The sequence below is a fragment of the Glycine max genome, chromosome 6 (assembly GCF_000004515.6).
Source record: "Glycine max cultivar Williams 82 chromosome 6, Glycine_max_v4.0, whole genome shotgun sequence".
Classification (NCBI taxonomy): Eukaryota; Viridiplantae; Streptophyta; class Magnoliopsida; order Fabales; family Fabaceae; genus Glycine; species Glycine max.
The window spans coordinates 16,085,047-16,103,805 of NC_038242.2; the positions used below are offsets into that span (position 1 = coordinate 16,085,047).

Here is an 18,759-nt window from a genome sequence, read left to right on the forward strand (position 1 = left end):
ACTGTGACATGAACCATGAAGGAAAAATGATAAGCTCCACAACATAGTACTAATTAGGAGATTGTGTCTAATCGGCTACATATGTATGTTTAGCACACAATTACTGACTCTTTGGTCTAGAATTGACTTCCTTGTGAAGCATGCGGAGTCATTGGCAAATTATATATTCTGATTACTTTTAGCTGTGTCATTTGTGATAAGCACTTTAGTTAGCCTCGTCTTTCATATGAGAAGTTAGTCGTCGAACCAAACATGCACCAAATCTTGTAAACTAGGAATAATTCAAGGTTAGATAAAGTATAAATTAAGATATATACATAAATTAAAACATGTACATAGAATTAACACTCAAGACTAGGATTAAAATAAGATATACATGATATATAAATTAAGATTTCAATGTAAAATTGTGTCAGGCTAATTAATATAAATTCAGTTCTTTTAAGGACGTTTTGCTTTCTATCATTATTTTAGTTAGGCAATTGAACATGTCTCTATAGATAGCTAATCTTAAGTGGAGTTTTTTGACTCCTGAGCATATATATTATTTTTGGTCAGCAACTTCTGAGCATATTCTTTTCATATATGTATGGGAGTAAAGATTAGTACTATACGTGCTAAGGATTGAAAGGAAATAATAAGATACTTATAGCCAAAACTGGCAAACCCTAGTTAGACCCAGCAAAGCAATTAGTAGGATAACTATCATGACTCATGAGTACTTCTAGATTGAGAGCATGTTGACAAAGTGGTTGAACGAGCTTGTATTACTGAGGCGTAGCGTATATTAGAGGATTGATAAAAATTACCGACCAGGTTTTTACAGAAGGATCACTAACAGTCGGTAAGCCATCAGTTTAAGTTTTTTTTTTTTTTAAAAAAAAATCGTATGTAGCATGTATTATCAAGAATTCTTGTAGTGGAGACTCTTAATTACAACAACGTATATCTTCCTTTTAAAAAAACAACAACATATACCTGAGGTTGCTTTTTCATTGTTTGAAATAAATAAATAAATCATGAAATGCCAATAACAAATTAAATTTTTCTCTCTGAACGTAGTTTCTGCATAAACAACATCTTTAGCAGAAAAAAAAGGTTGAAATAAACATTGCACTTTCACCCAATTTTTTCTTTGCAGAGATCTATTAATCAGAGAAACACATACACACCCAGAAAGTGGGAAATGAGGAGAGGGATAAAGAACAACATAATTGAAAAAGAAACCGGTGTTTAATTAATTGTCATGCGAATCAAATTAAAGCTGAATATTGCTACATGATTATTCTAAAAGGAGAAAAAAGGGTTACTTAGTAACACGGAATATACTCATAGTCATAGCCAAAACTGAAACGGATCGGACCAAGATGCTTGATTCCCCAGGAGGAGTTGTTGGATCTTGCAGCAAAACCAACAAAGACCCTTTTCACTCCAACCAAAAAAGCAACTAGGGTTCACTCATAAGCATAAGCAAACATTACCTTTTCACTTTGTCATCAACTTCCCCTTGTGCTTGCTTGTGACCTTGTTTAGTGTGTGAAGGTAGCTCCTTGTTGTGTTGGTGAAGGTGATTATGATCATCAAGTGCAATAAGGGGATGGTGGATGATGATGATGATGTTTATGATAAAGGAATTAGAGTTGGTAGCAATGAGGGGGTAATAATAATGATGGTGATGAAGGGTCAGAGAGAGTGGCATGGAGGAGTAGGGCATGATGATTAATGTTGCTGTTGTGTGATGTAGTTGAAAGGTTGGAGAAAAATCCAAGGTAGTTTGTGTCATCCTTCTCTTTCTCTGTGATGAGTAAGAGAGAAAAAAAGAGAATAATTGATATATGTGTGTCTCGAGGGGAGAAAAAAATTGTCGTGAATATCGTGGTGCCAACTTTTTCATGCCCCTCTCCAACTTTTGTTGGCAAGGAAAAGGAAATATGCATCCCGTCTCATTTTCCTTGCAGGAATTATTAGCTGCCACTGTTCCCTCGGCTACAATATACAATCCAATCAAATTTTACTGCTTCTGGGATGATTTTGTTCACACTTATTAATTACAAGAAATGGGTCTATTTTCAAACTGAGTGTTTGAAAAACAGTGTAAAATCTTTGTTTTGATTTGAAGTCACGTATATTTTCATTTTTATATACTCTTTCCTCTCTCCTACGTATTTCTTTAATCCTCTTTCTCATGCTTTTCTTTTATAGGAAAATATTATTGTTTACTATGTTATGTTAGTAAGGATTATTTCAACCTATGAACTCTTTATCACTCTAACTCTTATTTTTTTTCCTTTCTAACTATCAAATCACCCTATGACTCTCTCTTTTTCTTATGCATTCTTTTAATTAAAATAGCATGTATTTATAAATATTTTCTTTTCTTTAAATCTAACACACACCCTGGTGTTCATTAAATTTTTTTTGTTAAGATGTCATTCTTATACTAAAAATTTTAAGATAATATATCCTGATCTAAAATAAGAAAAATCGTTTAGACTCATAGAAAGCACTTAAAAAAATTACATATACCTTTCTAAAGCTAACACAACAACAAAAAAGAAACCACTCTACAAAGTAAGTGGAGGTTTAAACCTATAAGATATCTATATGTAAGTGATGAGACTCTATCTTATTTTACTCTATTAGCCCTTCGAAGTTAGATTTTTTTTTTTTTGTAATTAGAGGGACAATGAGGAATACACACAAATGCTGATTTTTCATTGGTTGACAAAATAAATAAATTTTAAACTAACAATACATGAAAATTAAATTTTATTTTAATACACTTTTTTCTTTGAACAAAGAGAAAATATAAAACAACGTACGTAAAATGTCAATATTCCTATACATATCGTAAACATTTAACATACTGAATTATATATATTTTTAATCAGGTTGAAAATGCTTTTTATATTATATAAGCAATTTTTATGTTCAAAACAGAAAAAGGCTATTTGTGGCAGTATACGGAGGGGATAAAATCCTGATGATCATTGTAGGTTTTAGTTAAAGGATAAAGATGGAATTTGGCAGCAGGGCGATGAGAGACAAAGACACACCATTGAGAATAAAGAATATTATATGATATGTCATGGGAAAGAAACTAAGGATGATAGGGTTTTGAAGGAATACACTACAAAAAAGAAAAATATAACAAGAGGAAGACAAAGGTTAAAGGAAGAGATAGAATATGCGACGTTCTGAATGTAGTGACTGTCCTTCTGCAAAAGTGAATAGAAATTAATGGGGACAAAACTGTTAGTTACTGTTCACAGATAATGCAATAATATTCACAGCATTCTGAGGCTTTGAGAGCAATAACTCATTGTTTACGGAGACAGAGGAAAAGATTCCAAGATAATAAGCATATTTTGAATGTTTGTCCAGTACCCTTATACTGGCTAGCTCTTGTGATACTTCTTGATTCTCGCACTACTCAGTACTCGCCAGGCTAATATATATTTGTGTACTAACATTTTACATCATTCTTTTTGTTTTATATTTCCCTCTTTATTGCTGGCTTTGGATCCACATTTTTGCTGCACACCCCATAGCTGCTTTGTTGGCTCACTTTATTTAAACATATCAGAATTCATATGTCCTTTATTATTTATAAGTATTAGCTAGTGAGTACGACACAGAATTGTTTCTGCAGCTTAAATATGGTTTTAAAATTGAATTTTATGTAAGTAATTATGTTAAATACTTTTAAAAGAAAATTTTATCATTCGTAATCTTTTTCTATAGCTAGCTACTTTTGCTGGCTCACTTTATTTAAACATCAACTCGAAATTCATTCATAAGTCTTTATCATTAACTATTGAGCGTGTAAATATTAGTTTCTTTCACAAAATTGGCCTAACGATAAAATTCAAGTTTACCTATATCCGTTGGTCCAATTCTAGAATCCATTTCAATTTTACTCTTCTGATTTCCATGTTCATCCTCGAGTAATTTCAGAACTAGAGGCTTTGGAAATTACAATCTCTCTCTTTAGCATTTGCTAATACATGACTTTATGTTTGACCCTGAAAAAGTCACTCATGAGCCATCCTTTTTTCTTTTACTTTCTCGCATTATGAGTGGGCAAGATGTGTCAAACCAAAGTAGTCTGAGAAAAAGTGGAGTACTAGAATATATAATTATGAAGTTCTTTTTGCGAGGTTCAAATCATTTCGGCATAAAAACAAAGCCTGAACCCATAGACATGGTAGAGTTTAACATGGAGCTAGAAAATCAGGGACCACACAGTTGAAGAACTTTATATATATTTGCAGTCATCGATTTTGAAGAAAATTATTTTGATGGTTGATATGGATTACTTAATTGAAACTTGTTAAATGAATCATATTATAAAATAAAAAATTAAAAGTAGTCCCCCCCCCCCCCCCCAAAAAAAAAATAGAAATAGAAATTGCGACTTTTGTATAATGAAGCTGCATTTGAAGGCGAATTGGTTGGACTGCTTCTTGTCTTGTGAATGGAATTGTTACAAGTGGGATCAATGTTGCGAAGGAATTGATGAATTGACAACCGTTGTTCAAGTTCCTGATAGGGAGGTGTAGAAAAGCTGGGGCAATGGGGAAAAAGACAAAAGCTAGAGTAAAGGAAACAAAATTATAATGGTACATCCCATTTTTGATGAACTTTTTAATATAGACCATGTGTATTTTTCACCCTGTCAATCATGTTCGAGTCAAATATGATTAATATGAACAACATATATCCTTCACAATAACAAAACACAAATGTGTTTTTGTTGTATAAGAATGCATGTATAAAAATATAGTGAAAATATATTTTTATTATATATTTTATACAATGAAAATATATTTTTATTATGTAATTTTTTGTATCCTCTTACGTAACATAGACGCATTTTTGTTATATATGTTGTCAATGAAATCATGTCTCCATGAAAAAAATATTTTTGAAAATACAATTTAAAGCACATATGCGGTATGAATAGCAAATATGAAGGAAAGAATAGCAATTCCCCCTACATCAAAACTTACAAAAGGCCTCTCTTCAATAGGTTGGGCCGTAATTGCGACTTTCAAATAGCAATTCGAACCAAGTTTTCTGTAAGCAGAGATTCACATCATTCATCTTATGTATTCAATGTAACAAAGTATCAATCCTCTAATACACGGTAGCCTAATGGTTGGCTTTAGTATTAATTGTTATGTGGTGGCTGAAAAATCCTATCGAGTAAAACACAAGCGAAAACAGGAAATATAAGATTGATTTGGTGGTAAAGGGAGGGAGAAGAGATCATGAGTTTAAATCTCCCACTAACAAAAACTAACGACTAAAATTTATTGATATAAAAAAAACGAAAACATAACAAACATAAGTAAGTTGTTTTTAAATATGCTATAAGTAATTTTATATTTTCATCACTAAAACCTTATGTAGCTGTTGTATTGTGGTGGTTTACTGATTTGCATGGAAAATAGCTTGCTTGTTAAGGAAAGAACAATGGCATGTATCCTCTGCCTTATAGAGCATGGACTGCCTGACTATAACAAAACTTGTATTTTTATATTCTAAAAAGAATGAATTTGAATGAAAAATTATTTTAAACCTTTTTTTTTTCAAACCTTATAGAGCATGGACTGCCTAATGTAGTTGCTTTCCAGGGCAGCACACTGACTCTTATTCTCTGGAGCCTAATGTAATAACGTTTGAAAATTCACGGTGAATTGATGAGATATCATTAGATACTCTGAGATTATTGCGTGTCCATGATAAGAATTGATAGAATTCAATTATGTGTCCATGATCCTCCCAAACTATGTAATAATTTCTAGCACATGACAGTTAAAATGAAAGAAGGGCTTGGCCCCTTGGGCATCTTGAAAATATGAGGGGGAAAAATATAAGGTTGAAATTAGTTTAGTATTCTACTCCTTTCAGGCGTATCTACGCATGGTTGTTATGTTACAGAAATTGAGGTCATTTAGAAAATCATGAGAACTTTGAATATGACCCTTATACTTAAAAGGAGTAGAGAATTGACGACAGGTTTGAAAGCGGAAAAATGCAGCTGCTGAGTGGAGATTATTTGGAGTAAATTTGAAGTTTTTAGCAGGGATTTTTGTTTGTCTGTTTATGCTTTAGCAATATGTTTTTATGAGTCATGTGGTCACACACTCCACTTTTAGAATTGCACTCTCATGAACTTGACATTAGGTGGCAAAACTCAAGAATCACTTGTCCAGACAGTGGCTAATTTATCATCATGCAGTTGCTCCCCATTACTGATCAAAATTCGTGAGTCATAATTTGTGTATCCTTTCATTATTGTGTGCTTGACTCATTTTTAGATTCTGAGATAACAATCTGCATGTATGTATAACACTACCTCAAACTGAACCACATAAGACCATTGCATTTTGTCGATCATGCAGAATACAAAAATAACAGAACAGAAATTTGGAGCATGATTTTAGTTTCAGAGACAATGCATATCACTGATAAATATGAATGCTGAGTAATACTGAGGACTTCTTGATTTAGTCTTCAATGCTGTTACAGCTTTTAATTTGGTGTTTTCATGGGCACGTTCAGAATGTTTATGTTTCTTAAAGAAAATAACTCACATGATAGGAAATCCTAAATTCCTAATATAACAAGTCATGGTTATTAAAAACTATTAATAATTAATCCCCAACTAAAACAAAACTTAATAGTTAATAGTCTTACTCTTGTTTATGATAAAGACTACAACTATATTTTGTTAGAGACAAATCTTACTAGAGCTGGATAAGACTATTATGTTGGCTAAAACTTAATAGTGATACTCTACAAATACACAAACTTTACCTCAAATACCTATAAGACTATAAGACTTTACTTCATCTAGAGCATCAACTTTTGCTTCCTCCCTCTCTTGCTAAATCTATAAGACTCCCCATGATACAAGTACACTATCCAAGGCTTACATTATTGGATTTGTTCTGTTATTTTTTTCTATCCATTCCTGTCACTTTTCTTGAATCAAAGACAGTATGACATTGTGTTTAGTTGAAGGGATACGGAGAAGAAGGAATTTCTATACAGTTTTTATGTTTAGCTCAACATTTTGGAAGGGAATAAGAAACAAAAAATTTCCTCCCTTAATTATAATTCCCCCAAAATTAGAAAAATTAAAGAGAAAGATAATTTTTTTCACTAATTAAACTATATTGTCTTTAAATTAATAGTTTTATATTATCATTTAAAGTGTATAATAATAAATTTATAAACCAAAGATGTCATTTTCACCATTAAATTCATTCCCTCTTCTTTTAGATCAAAAGTGAGTGACATTTTTCTCTGGCCCCTCTAGAGTGACGACTTGCTGTTTTACACCAGCATAATGGTCAACGGTAACCAGATTTTTCTTCTATGGATAAGGTGTTATAATTAGTGTAGGTACATACTTAAAACTTTACTAGATTTTTTCGGTCCTGCAATGTATACAAAGCTGTACAACGTTTAATCTCTCCCTCTGTGTGGATAATGATACGGAAGTTTTGAGCTGTACTCTACTGGATTTGACGACCCTTAACCATCAAGCCAAGCCTATAAAAAAGGCCCCCTTGTGCATTCCAAAGATCTTTTATTTTTTAAGAACTTTATTTACTACTATAGAAATTAAATTCTCTTTCGTTCCTATCCTACGCATCTAAAAGTTTTTATGTGTATGTCAAAAATTGACGTGAACATGTTGATTGCACATTCGTATTATAAAATATAATTGAATTAAGGAGGAAAAATATTGTGCAAATCGATTTTCAAATCTTTTTTAATAACACTTATTTTAATGAATTAATGTCTAGATGCAAAATAAATTGCTTCATGCCAGTGATTACAAATCATAATAAGAAAAATTATAAATATTTTTAACTTTTTTCATTGATCCATGTCGATCATAGTTAAGTGTTGAGATCCCTCCTTAATTGGAGATGTTCTAGAAAATTCTAGAGCTTTCTAGAAAAGTGTAAAATTTTCTAGAATGTCCTAGAGAACTCTAGAGTAGTCTAGAACTTTCTAGAAGCTTGTGGAAGAATGTGGAAACCTCTAGAATATTCTATAGATGTGTGAAATCTTCTGAAACCTTATGGAAGAGTATAGAAGAATACGGAATAGAGTAGAAGAGTGTAGAGATTCCTAGAATGTGTGGAGCATTCTAGAGAATTAATCTCCACCCTAGAATACAAGTAATTTCCATCATTCATTGTGGAGGTGGAGTAGTATAAATAAGAGTAGGAGTCTTCATTCCTAACCATCCAAGACAAGAGTGAATCCACTTCTTAAAGTGAGAAAACTAGAAAGTTAGAAAGCCTCTTTGAGAGAGAAGATAAATAGCTTGAGAAGTCTCTATCCTTAAGCTTGAGTGAGCCACCATAGAATGAATCAATTTTGTAAACACATCCTTGTAATCCTACTATCATTTTGTATAATGAAAGAATCTCCATATTGAAGAATTATAATCGTGTACTCCCAGTACTACTTTTAATTATTAAGTGTCTATCTTAAACTTCACGAAATGGGAAAGTCTGAATTTTCCCAACATTAAGCGAATGCCTTTATTATTGACTTATAAGGTGACTTGGACACTTCTTGTAGTGTTGACGCGTATAAATGTGTACGTATGCAATGTAACCATTTTTAGATACCGAAATGTCAAATGTTGTTAGTTTACTTTATGGCTTCAGTGAGACACCACGCGTAGATAAGTTCATTTACAAAGTGGCACGAAGGGTGGTGAGTTTAGTTTAATGAGGTGAGTTCGTGATGTCATACTTTGAAATATTTTGAAACCTAGGTTAGTATTATGTGTGACTTACATGCATCTATTTAGTACTTCCCAAGTCAATATGATGTTATCACAGAACAGGGTAGGAGTATTTTAGAAAAGAAGTTATGTTAGGTTAAATGACTACTACCTAACACCTATTCTTCTTATTCCTAGTAAAATTCAGAGATCCCGTAAACAGGCAATTAGGAAAATTCTTAATGGATAACCTGCCATTGCCACGTTGTAATGTACAGGTAATTAAACACTTAGAAAATGTTATGAATTGGATAAAATCTTGTCCACATTTTAGGGTGGTCCATATATATGATGTTCAGTCAATCACTTTGGCCACTTCTGCAAATATATATAAATGCCCTTAATTGTATTTTGAATCCGTCACACAGTAACTGTAGCATTTGGTAGTGAGGAAACAATTGCAAATTTAGTGAATAATAGGATAGAAAAAAATGAAGACAGAAATAGATAAAAAAAAATAGGGTGAGATTTTGTATTCGTTCAGTTTAAAAGAAATAATATTATAAGGTTGTTTATATTGGATAGAAACAGTAGAGAAATTAGATTAGACATAAAAAATGTTTTTTTACTATTTTATTCTTTCTCGCAATGTATAAAACACAAGCCATCGCTTAATCAATTATAGTGTGGATATAATTGGTCATATGTGCATCATGCACATCAATAATCGATATAGTATTCATATAAAATTATGAGAGTTCAGAAAGATGAAATAGCAATATCAAAAGAAGTGTAAAATAGAAAAGGTTGGAAAAGGAGAATAAACACTCTAACTGGATTTCTAGCCTATTTCTCCTCCTGATGAGGAAATAATATAAGACCCACCCGCCCACTTTAAACACCTTTCCTCACCATTTTTCTTGTACCAAACAACACCAATTTCATCATCTTCTTCATTTCCACCTCCTCCTCTATTCAATTTATAGTCTATTTCTATTCTATCAAATACATTGTTATGTTTCAATTTAATTGACTGGAGTTTCTCAAATTTTCTCATTATATATAATTTATAATTAGGTCTTTTCATTATGTGATTTGATATAATATTTAAAGAATTAACTGATGTGGTACAAATTGGACATAACATGGTAGTAAATAAAACTAATTAAAAATTATAAAATATTTGTACTATAATGACATAAAACTATACTCTAACTATATTGACTTAATTATTGTGTTGATGATGGGTAAATTTTCATTTTTATGACAACAATAAATCAATAAATAAACATTTTCATTTCAAGTAAATTAATTTAAATATTGATAAAATCAGGATAAAAAACTTGATTCTAAATAGGACATCGAAAACCCAAGTGACTAAAAATATATATACTTTTCCTGCATCCAAAAATTGCGGGGCTTACTTAATTTAGTGCATATCATGTTGTTTTTAAATTTTGAACATATATTTAACTCATTAAAAATGGATATGCATGAACCTTCTCAAGTATCTTAGCTATTCTTTGAATTTTGACATATGTCTTAGAAAGTTCTTAAGATAACACTTAATCTATTTTTTTTATAAAAAAAAGGAGTATAAGGATCTTGGATTACATTATAATTATGTCAGAGAAGAAAATAGCTTTCTTTTTCACATTTGTGAAAGCCTCCACTACTTGTATATATATTTGGATGTCTCAAATCCTTGCTTATTGGAGTGTGACTGTACTACAGGTATCTTTGGTTAGTTTGGCGAATCATGATTTACGAACTTTTTGAAATAAATGGTAGAACATTTTATGTTGGACACTTGGACATATTTTGATGTAGTGATGATATCATCATATATTCATATGCTTTGAAGGTGGGAACAGGAATTAAGTGTACGTAAGGATGCAACTTGTACTGTAAATGATATACTTTTAGGGGCCGAGATTTGATATCACGATATCCTATTAGTCTGATATGTAAGGTATTATGATTCAATTCAAGTTGAATTTTAATTAATTATTATTTCTATTAATAGAACACTTCATAAACAAAGTAACCTTTCACTTTTTTATTTTTATATAAAGTTATTTTTAATATTGATTTAACTGAACTTTACTGTACTGCATTCATATACTTATATGATATTTCTGATTAAGAGAGACTTTTATATTGAAGACTAATAAAAATATGAAGTATTATATTTAATTTTTAAATCTGAATGAGTGTTGATATTTAGAATATTAAAATAAAAATAAGATGTGCCATGTATGCGGGCTAGCTAGATTCACATTGGGTTGGCTATCTTGCTTAGCTAAATTTATATTTTTATTACTGTAAAATAATCTTCGGGACCTTTATTCACATATATACTTGGACCTTTATTCATTTATAATGGGATCGAGTAACAAATTTTCAGTTAACACAACTAAATTAGCCTAACCCATTTCAATAATCCATAATTTTGCCGGCCTGGGACAGTTTAAATGGCCTTAGAGAGTCTGTTTGGTTTTACATTTTCCTATTTTCCAAAACTGTGTTCAACACATGTCTGAAAAAAAAATCTATGAATAGGCTTTCAACGGAGGTCCAATCGAAAAACAAATACACCCTTAATTAATTTTAACTAATTTAATGTGTTTGGTTGAGTGGTAACTGGTAAAGGGAAAGTGTTAAAGTGAGTAAACTAGATCAGTCAACTTGACTCATTATGGGTTCGAAATAATCTGGATCTAAAAAAATAAAATTTCACAGTATTTGTAGATAATAAATCCGACTCACTTATCTCATGGATTAGACAAGTTTAAGTCGGATTAGTCCACTAACCTATTAATATTTAAATAAATAATATATATAATTATGTAAGTTATCTTAATAATTTGATATTTTTAATTTAAAGACTATAATGTTATTCAACTATGACTAATGTTTTGATTTAAAATCTTATATTTTAAGATTTTTAAATGATATTTTATGTATTCTAAGAATTGAAATATCTGAATGATTATTTTCATTATTATATTTATTGTTTGAATGGTTAAATGGTTATTTAAGACATTTGGTTGAAAAATATCACTCTTTCATTAGAAAATAAAGAAAAGTGTTTTTAATTTTTTAAAACTTTATTATTTTAAATTTTTTTATTATACAAAATTTGGTGAGTCAACTCACCAACTTGTGGTGCACTGGATCAGATTGATTTTTGTACCTCATTTAAAAGTAAATTGAACTATGTCAACCCATTTAAGTTTCAATCTATATGATCCGTTTTGACACTCCTAAATCGATGATATATAATACATAATCATATTAGTAACTCACACTAATTAGTGATGTGGTAGAGTAATTTACATATCACAACATTACTTAACAGTAAAAGATCATCATTTTTAAGAGTTTTAAAAATATGAGGATAACATTAAAGAATTTTTTAATGACTCAAATAATTAGAAATCATAAAAACATATTTTATCTAATTTACAGTAACATTATAATTTTTTAAATAATTTATTATTTAATTTCAAAAATAACAACAGTAATTTAATCATGAAAATAAAATAAGTTACTTTCTTTATACTTGTATTTTACATATTGAGGATGGTACGTGAATGTTCTAAACCTCTTACTACTATGTTTAATTTTACTGATAAAAAAATTACCATATGTCATTATATTGTATTCGTATTTTGTTGTGTCTCGTGTGTCATTTTCCATACTTATTAGCCTAGTCTGCATTAAGAAAAATAGGACGGTTGAAACTTGAAAGATTTGATGCGTGTGAAATGAAATGGGCAACGAAGTGCTTAATCAGAGAAATCTATCTATAACTTCTTTGTGATAACAATTTCTCGGATAGGAATAGGATATGTTGGCTTGTCTAACTAAGTGCACTTATTTCAGCTAAAAAATAACTATGCAATAAAGGATTGACGAAGGTGACATCATGGCCATTTGACACTCTCATCTCATGTACCTGTTTATACTTTTAAATATTTAGTTTTTATAGTGTTTTTTTAATTTATATTTATTTAAAAAATTATATTAAAATTCGATTTTACAATAATTATTTTATCATTTACTCTTATTCTTTTAAAATATTTTCTTAAAAATGTTGTATCATATCGCATATTATAAAAGTCATTCATCTTTTTGTTTTTTTGTTTTATCATAAGTTGTTTCTGTTCAATCTATTTTGATGGTGATACAATTTTTTAAAAATAAAAATGAAGACATCCTATTGTATTATGATGTACAAAATAAATAAATATATCTGTATAAGGAGATAATAATTCATATTAGTGTAAGTTATACTCACTCTTACAAAATATAAGAGTATCATTTTATTAGATAAATTTATTCCTAAATCATCTTTTAATAAAAAGTTCCCATATAAATTATAGTGGCAATTTTTTTATATTAATCCTGAATAAATAAATATTTTATTCACATACATAACGTAATATAAAGTTTTTCGAAATTTCATTAAAGTAATATAAAAACAAATATTTTAATATGTAATAATTAAAAATGTTGATAATGAACATAAATGTATTTTAACCCATAAAGTGTTTATTAATTTTACTTATAGGAATATTTTTAAATTTATTTTAGTAAAAAATAGCAAAATATTTATATTAATTTTAACAATACATAATTACATATTATTAATATTTTTTTCGTGATTAATAGTATGGAATATAAATTAAATTTTTTATATGAAAAATAACCATATTAACCTTTTAAAAAATTTAGATAAAGAAAAAGTGAAAAACACTATAAAAATAGAAAGTTAAGGAATGTGACCCAAAAAATGATACTATTTATTCCGTTAACATATAAACATCTTACATCACTTTACAATCATACATTGAGTTTACTAATGTGCTTCTTAATTAACAAGGTCAAAACTCTACCATACTCATCCTGATGAAATTAATCACGGTCGGCCACATGAACAAAGAATCGTCAAATCAATAAAATATTTGGCTTTATTTAATTTTATTTTCACACACAAACAGATAGTCAAACGTAAAGATTACCGGTGGAGGAGATCGATCGTACATAGTTCTACTTCTAATCAATCCGAGAAGTCGAAAAGAAGACACAAATTTATGAAGGAAAAAAAATAGACAAGAAGAAGAAAGAACCGGGTCCTATAATTTTGATAGCTGGAACTAAAAAACCTTAATGTGGCCGTCCTAACCTAACCTTCATTATATATCCTGCTGGAGTTATAGTCCAAACCGCCATTAATTATATAGTATTATAGATTGTGTTGGGAATTTAGTAATTATATATGTGTTTGTTGAATGAAATGATTGAATATAAGTAATTAATGTATTAAAAGTTAAGATTAAATGGTTTAGGTAATATTCAAATTGAATTTTAAAGGAAATAATTTTTTGTTAAATTTTGTTTATTTTTTAACTGAATTTTGAATTAGTCAAAATCTTTTTTCTCTGAGATAAACTGAAGAATTAAGAAAAAAGATATATGTTTGTTGATTATTAATGGAGAGGTGAGTTTAAGAGGTGTGATAAGATGTTAGATTGTGTAACCAAAATTTATAAAATGAATATTGGTTGACTTATGTGTATTTGTTTGAAGTGACTAAAATTCGATAGGTATGATTTTATTTAAAACATTGAATTGCATGCTAGTAATTATATACGTTTTTTTTTTCTATTTGTTACGGGAGAATGTAAAAAAACTCAATAAGATTGTCCGTTAATAGATTATTATTTTGTTATATATCTAGTATTAGTTAATTTTATTTTTTATACAGTAAAAAAATGGGAAAAAAATGTCCAAACTACAAGCGTTATTTTGCTGATTATTTTTCCCAAAATTGGGTGGTACTCTTGTTATATAGATGTCTACGGTTATAGTTTGTCCTATTTTATATATGTAGTAAAAAAATTGGAAAATATCTAAAATATAGGAGTTACATACCAATTTTTTTTTTCAATAGTAATTTTGATTTTTCATTTACAAAACGAATCTTAATTGGATGTACGACAGAGTCAATATAGTTAGGAGAAGGTTGAAATGTGACTTTGTTAACGAAGTTATATATGGAGTTTGTTATGAAGACAGACAATCAAAAAGTGGAGGGATTAGGTGTTCATGTGCAAAGTATTATTTGTGCAATGTATCATATTTGCTAGTTATTGAACTAAAAAACATCACTCATAAATAAAGATATTTGTGCAAAAAGTAATTAACATTAATTTTTATAGAGACAAAACTCAATACCCAGCAATAACTCTAATTTAGTTTTTTTAAAAGGACGTCTATAGTAAAAGATAAAAAATGTGTGTAAACATGTTTTAGAAGAAATTACGAAGTGTGAAGATTAGCGAGAATCATAAAAATTCTTCAAATTACGTACATAATAATTAATTTTTTATCCGTAAAATAGATCATAAATATAAAATATTATAACAATTCACGCCTGTTTCTGAACTTATATATTGGTATTGCTCGTGTTTAAGCGACTGTAATCTACCCAAGATGATACTTATTTCGTTATTAACATATTAAATAGCGCACATCACTTCATAATTATACAGGGAGTTTACTAATGTGCCGCTTAACGAAGTCAAAACTCTAACATACTTAATAGTGTACATCACATCACTTTTCTGCTGTTTCTGTTCATTCAAAATAATATTTTATAACAGTTATATTAATATTTAATTATGACTCATTTCATAAAAATTATAAAAATTATGTAATTTTGAAAAAACAGCATCAAAATAATTTGAGAAAAGAAAGTAGAGAAACCAAGTTCCATACTCATTATATACGGAGCCAATTATTGTCGGCCGTGAATGAAGAATAATCGCCTCCTCAATAAAATATTTGGCTTTATTTATTTATTTCCACACACAACAAACATCTTTTTAGTCAAACGTAAAATAAAGATCATTACCAGAGCCATTCATCCATCGTAGTTCTAATCAATCCGAGGAGTGGAAAAAAAAAGACCAAAATTTCACCGGCGGAAAGGCCAAACTGCGCTTGACATGTTCCCTTTAAATCGCTAAAAAGTAGGGGTGTGAAAAAAAAAATTGGTTTATAATTGAATCTAAATGGAATTGGCTTTTTTGAATTAGTTAAACAAAAATGAGTATACTATTTTATAAAACTAATTCAATTAATAAAATTATTTTTATAAAATCAATTTGATTAACTGAATTAGTTTTTATTTAAATGTTTTTATTTAAAAAAATAATTCAAAAATCAGTTTAAAAATCAATTTTTAACTGATTCAACTTTTAGAATTAGTATAAAACTGATTAAAAATTAGTTGAGTTTCAAATCAATTTTTTAAACTTAATTTAATTTTAAACCAGTTGGATTTGATTCACACTCTCCTACTAAAAAGCAAGAAAGAGAGAAGGAAGGAATTTAATTTAAATAACCTATTATTATTATTATGATGGGTCCTATAATTTAGCTAGCCGGAAGTAAAATCTGCCACACCTTAATGTCGCAGTCCAAACCGCCACTATAGACTAGAAAAGATAATAATGCTTCGGACTGCGATGTGTTGTTGTTGTTGTTGTTGCAGTCAACCACTGCGCTTATGCACTTAATCGAAGCCCTGTGCCCTTCCAAAACCGCTAAACAAGAGTATTCATGCGAATCAACACAACCTCTCCAAATCCTAATCGTTGTATCCGCAGAGCCACTACACACCAAATCCGCCACAACAGATAAACACAAAATGGACTTGGTGTGTCCCCTTAAAGCACCCACCACCCCCATTTTCCCATCATCACCCTCTTTCTTCTCCCAAACCAAAATAGCCCTATCGCATGCACCAGAATATACAACATTCTCGTCGCTGCTTAGAGCCAAAGCATTAACCCCAGAGTTGTGCTTCTCCAAGGTTTCTATTAAAGTGTGTTTCTTTTCTCCTGCGAATTTCTTCCACACCTTGATTTTCTTGTCCGCTGATCCGGTGTAGACGCGCCCATCGTAGGAGACTGCGACAGCGTTGATGGCGTCGTCGTGCGCGTTGGCGAGGGACTCCAGGCACGTGAAGTCTTTCGTTTTCCAGATTTTGAGCGTTCTGTCCCAAGAGACAGAGTACAGCAAGGTTCCGTCTCTGGACAGGGCCAAAGCCGAGACGGTGTCCACGTGGTGAACCCAGGTGCATTTCTTGTGCCTTCGGATTTGTACCTGGTTCTTGGGGATCAAGATTTTCGAGGCGCGGTCGCCGAGGGTGGGGAGTGTGGCCACGTGTGTATATTTCTGGTCATGATCGTTATCGTTGTTGTTGTTAGTGCTTATTTTCCAGACACGGATTTTGTGGTCTTGATGCGCGCTGAAAAGTTTGTTTGACTGAATTACTAACGACTTAACAGCACCGTTTCCCGTGAGTACGGTGTTGCTATTGTTATTGTTGTTTGATGAGTTTTCTGGGATGCGGTTCCAGGAGCGGATTTCGCGGTCGGAGGAGCCGGTGTAGAGGAATTTGCCGGAGAGGGTTAAGGAGGAGATGTAGGAGGAGGTGTGACCCTTGAGGGTTGTGAGGCAGTGGTGGTAGACGGTGGAATTCGGGGTGTGGAGGTGGTGGTGGTGGTTGAGGGAGGGGACTGAGACGAGGCTGCGTTGTGAAGAGAGGGATTTCGGTGTTGTTGACCCTTGTTGATGGTGGTTGGAGTGAGAAGAGGAAGAGACGCCATAAGATGATGGGTGGTATTGGTATTCCATGGTTCATTATTTGGTGAGGTGTAGTGAGTGTGAAAATGGTGTGGCGGAAAGCGAAATGAGGCTAATATTATATATAGTGTTGATCAAACGTACAACTTGAAGTGGAAGGAGAGAAACACAGACACAATAAGTGAGGAAAAATGTTAGTAACTAGCAAGCACCATCACACTTTTCCAAAGAGATTCTTGGATGTTTTTATATTAGTTACAATTTATTAGAAATTACAAAAAAATTAAATTTATTTATTTGATAATTATTTTATTTTTTTTTATTAATTTTAACCAATAATATAAAATATTTTAAGAGTGTGTTAGAGTGCATAACTAACATTTTTATTGCGACAAATAATGTGATGAAAAAAAAAAAGAGAGAAGAAAAAAAATGATGTGGAGAAAAAAGTGGTGGATGTTCATATATAACTCTTTTATTATATGTATATGTTTGGGAGTAAATATTTATAAAATTGATTTTTTTAAAAAATAATTATAGATTTTGAAGCCAATCAATTTGTTCAGTGAAAAATAGAGTCAATGAATTTGCGTTAAAATATTTTTGTTTGAACAATGATATATGAACTTGTCATGTAAACATTTGTTTACCACTTCTTATATTTCTCTCATTCTATTGTGTTTGAGGGAAAGGAGGTGAAATAAAAGAGATGAAAATATGTATGTTTGTTATGGTAGAAATACAAAAGAGAAAATTAATTAAAATGTTATTGGTGTCACATTTACTTTTCCACCTCATTTTTTGTATATTTTTACTTATATTTTTATCTTTTCCTAATTTTTTTCTATTTATTTTCAATCAAACCCTTCCTTTTTATTTTACTTTTCATATATTTTTTACAATTTTATTTCATCTCGATTCATCCTATTTTGTTTTGTATCTGTCAAACAAAGTATTTATCTCTTTCTTTCTCTCAAGGTGTGGACTAACATTCAACATCCATGAAACATTATTTCTTTTGTTCTAAAAATAAATTAATAATTGATGAAATGTAGTATATGTTTTATTTAATACAAAAAATAATTAAAACTATTTCAAGTCAATTTATTATTTAATGTGAGACCAAACGTATAAAACGACCAAACATATATCATATTTCAGCATCATTATTGACATCTCAATGTGATACTAAACATAGAGTATATGTTTGTGGAGACCGGAGAAGAAGTAGATATAGCAGTAGCAAGTTATATTGCTCCAGAGCCAGGTGTGTGGGGTCTGCAGGGGACTGGGTGAGAAGCAAGAATGGATGTGTTAATTAATTAATTAAGGTCATT

At 30.4% G+C, this 18,759-nt stretch overlaps 1 protein-coding gene across 1 annotated transcript; it reads right to left on the minus strand.

Moving 5' to 3' along the window:
* Window positions 1-16,161: 16,161 nt before the first annotated feature.
* Window positions 16,162-17,769, minus strand: LOC100815608 (protein JINGUBANG). The gene has a single exon (XM_003526986.5). The coding sequence runs from the start codon at window positions 17,471-17,473 to the stop codon at window positions 16,208-16,210; it is 1,266 nt and encodes a 421-aa protein (XP_003527034.1). The 5' UTR covers window positions 17,474-17,769; the 3' UTR covers window positions 16,162-16,207.
* Between the last annotated feature and the right edge of the window lie 990 nt (window positions 17,770-18,759).

What these genes read in the sequence shown, in the direction of transcription:
- LOC100815608 (XM_003526986.5), bottom strand. Translation starts at nt 17,473, where the DNA reads ATGGAATACCAATACCACCCATCATCTTATGGCGTCTCTTCCTCTTCT.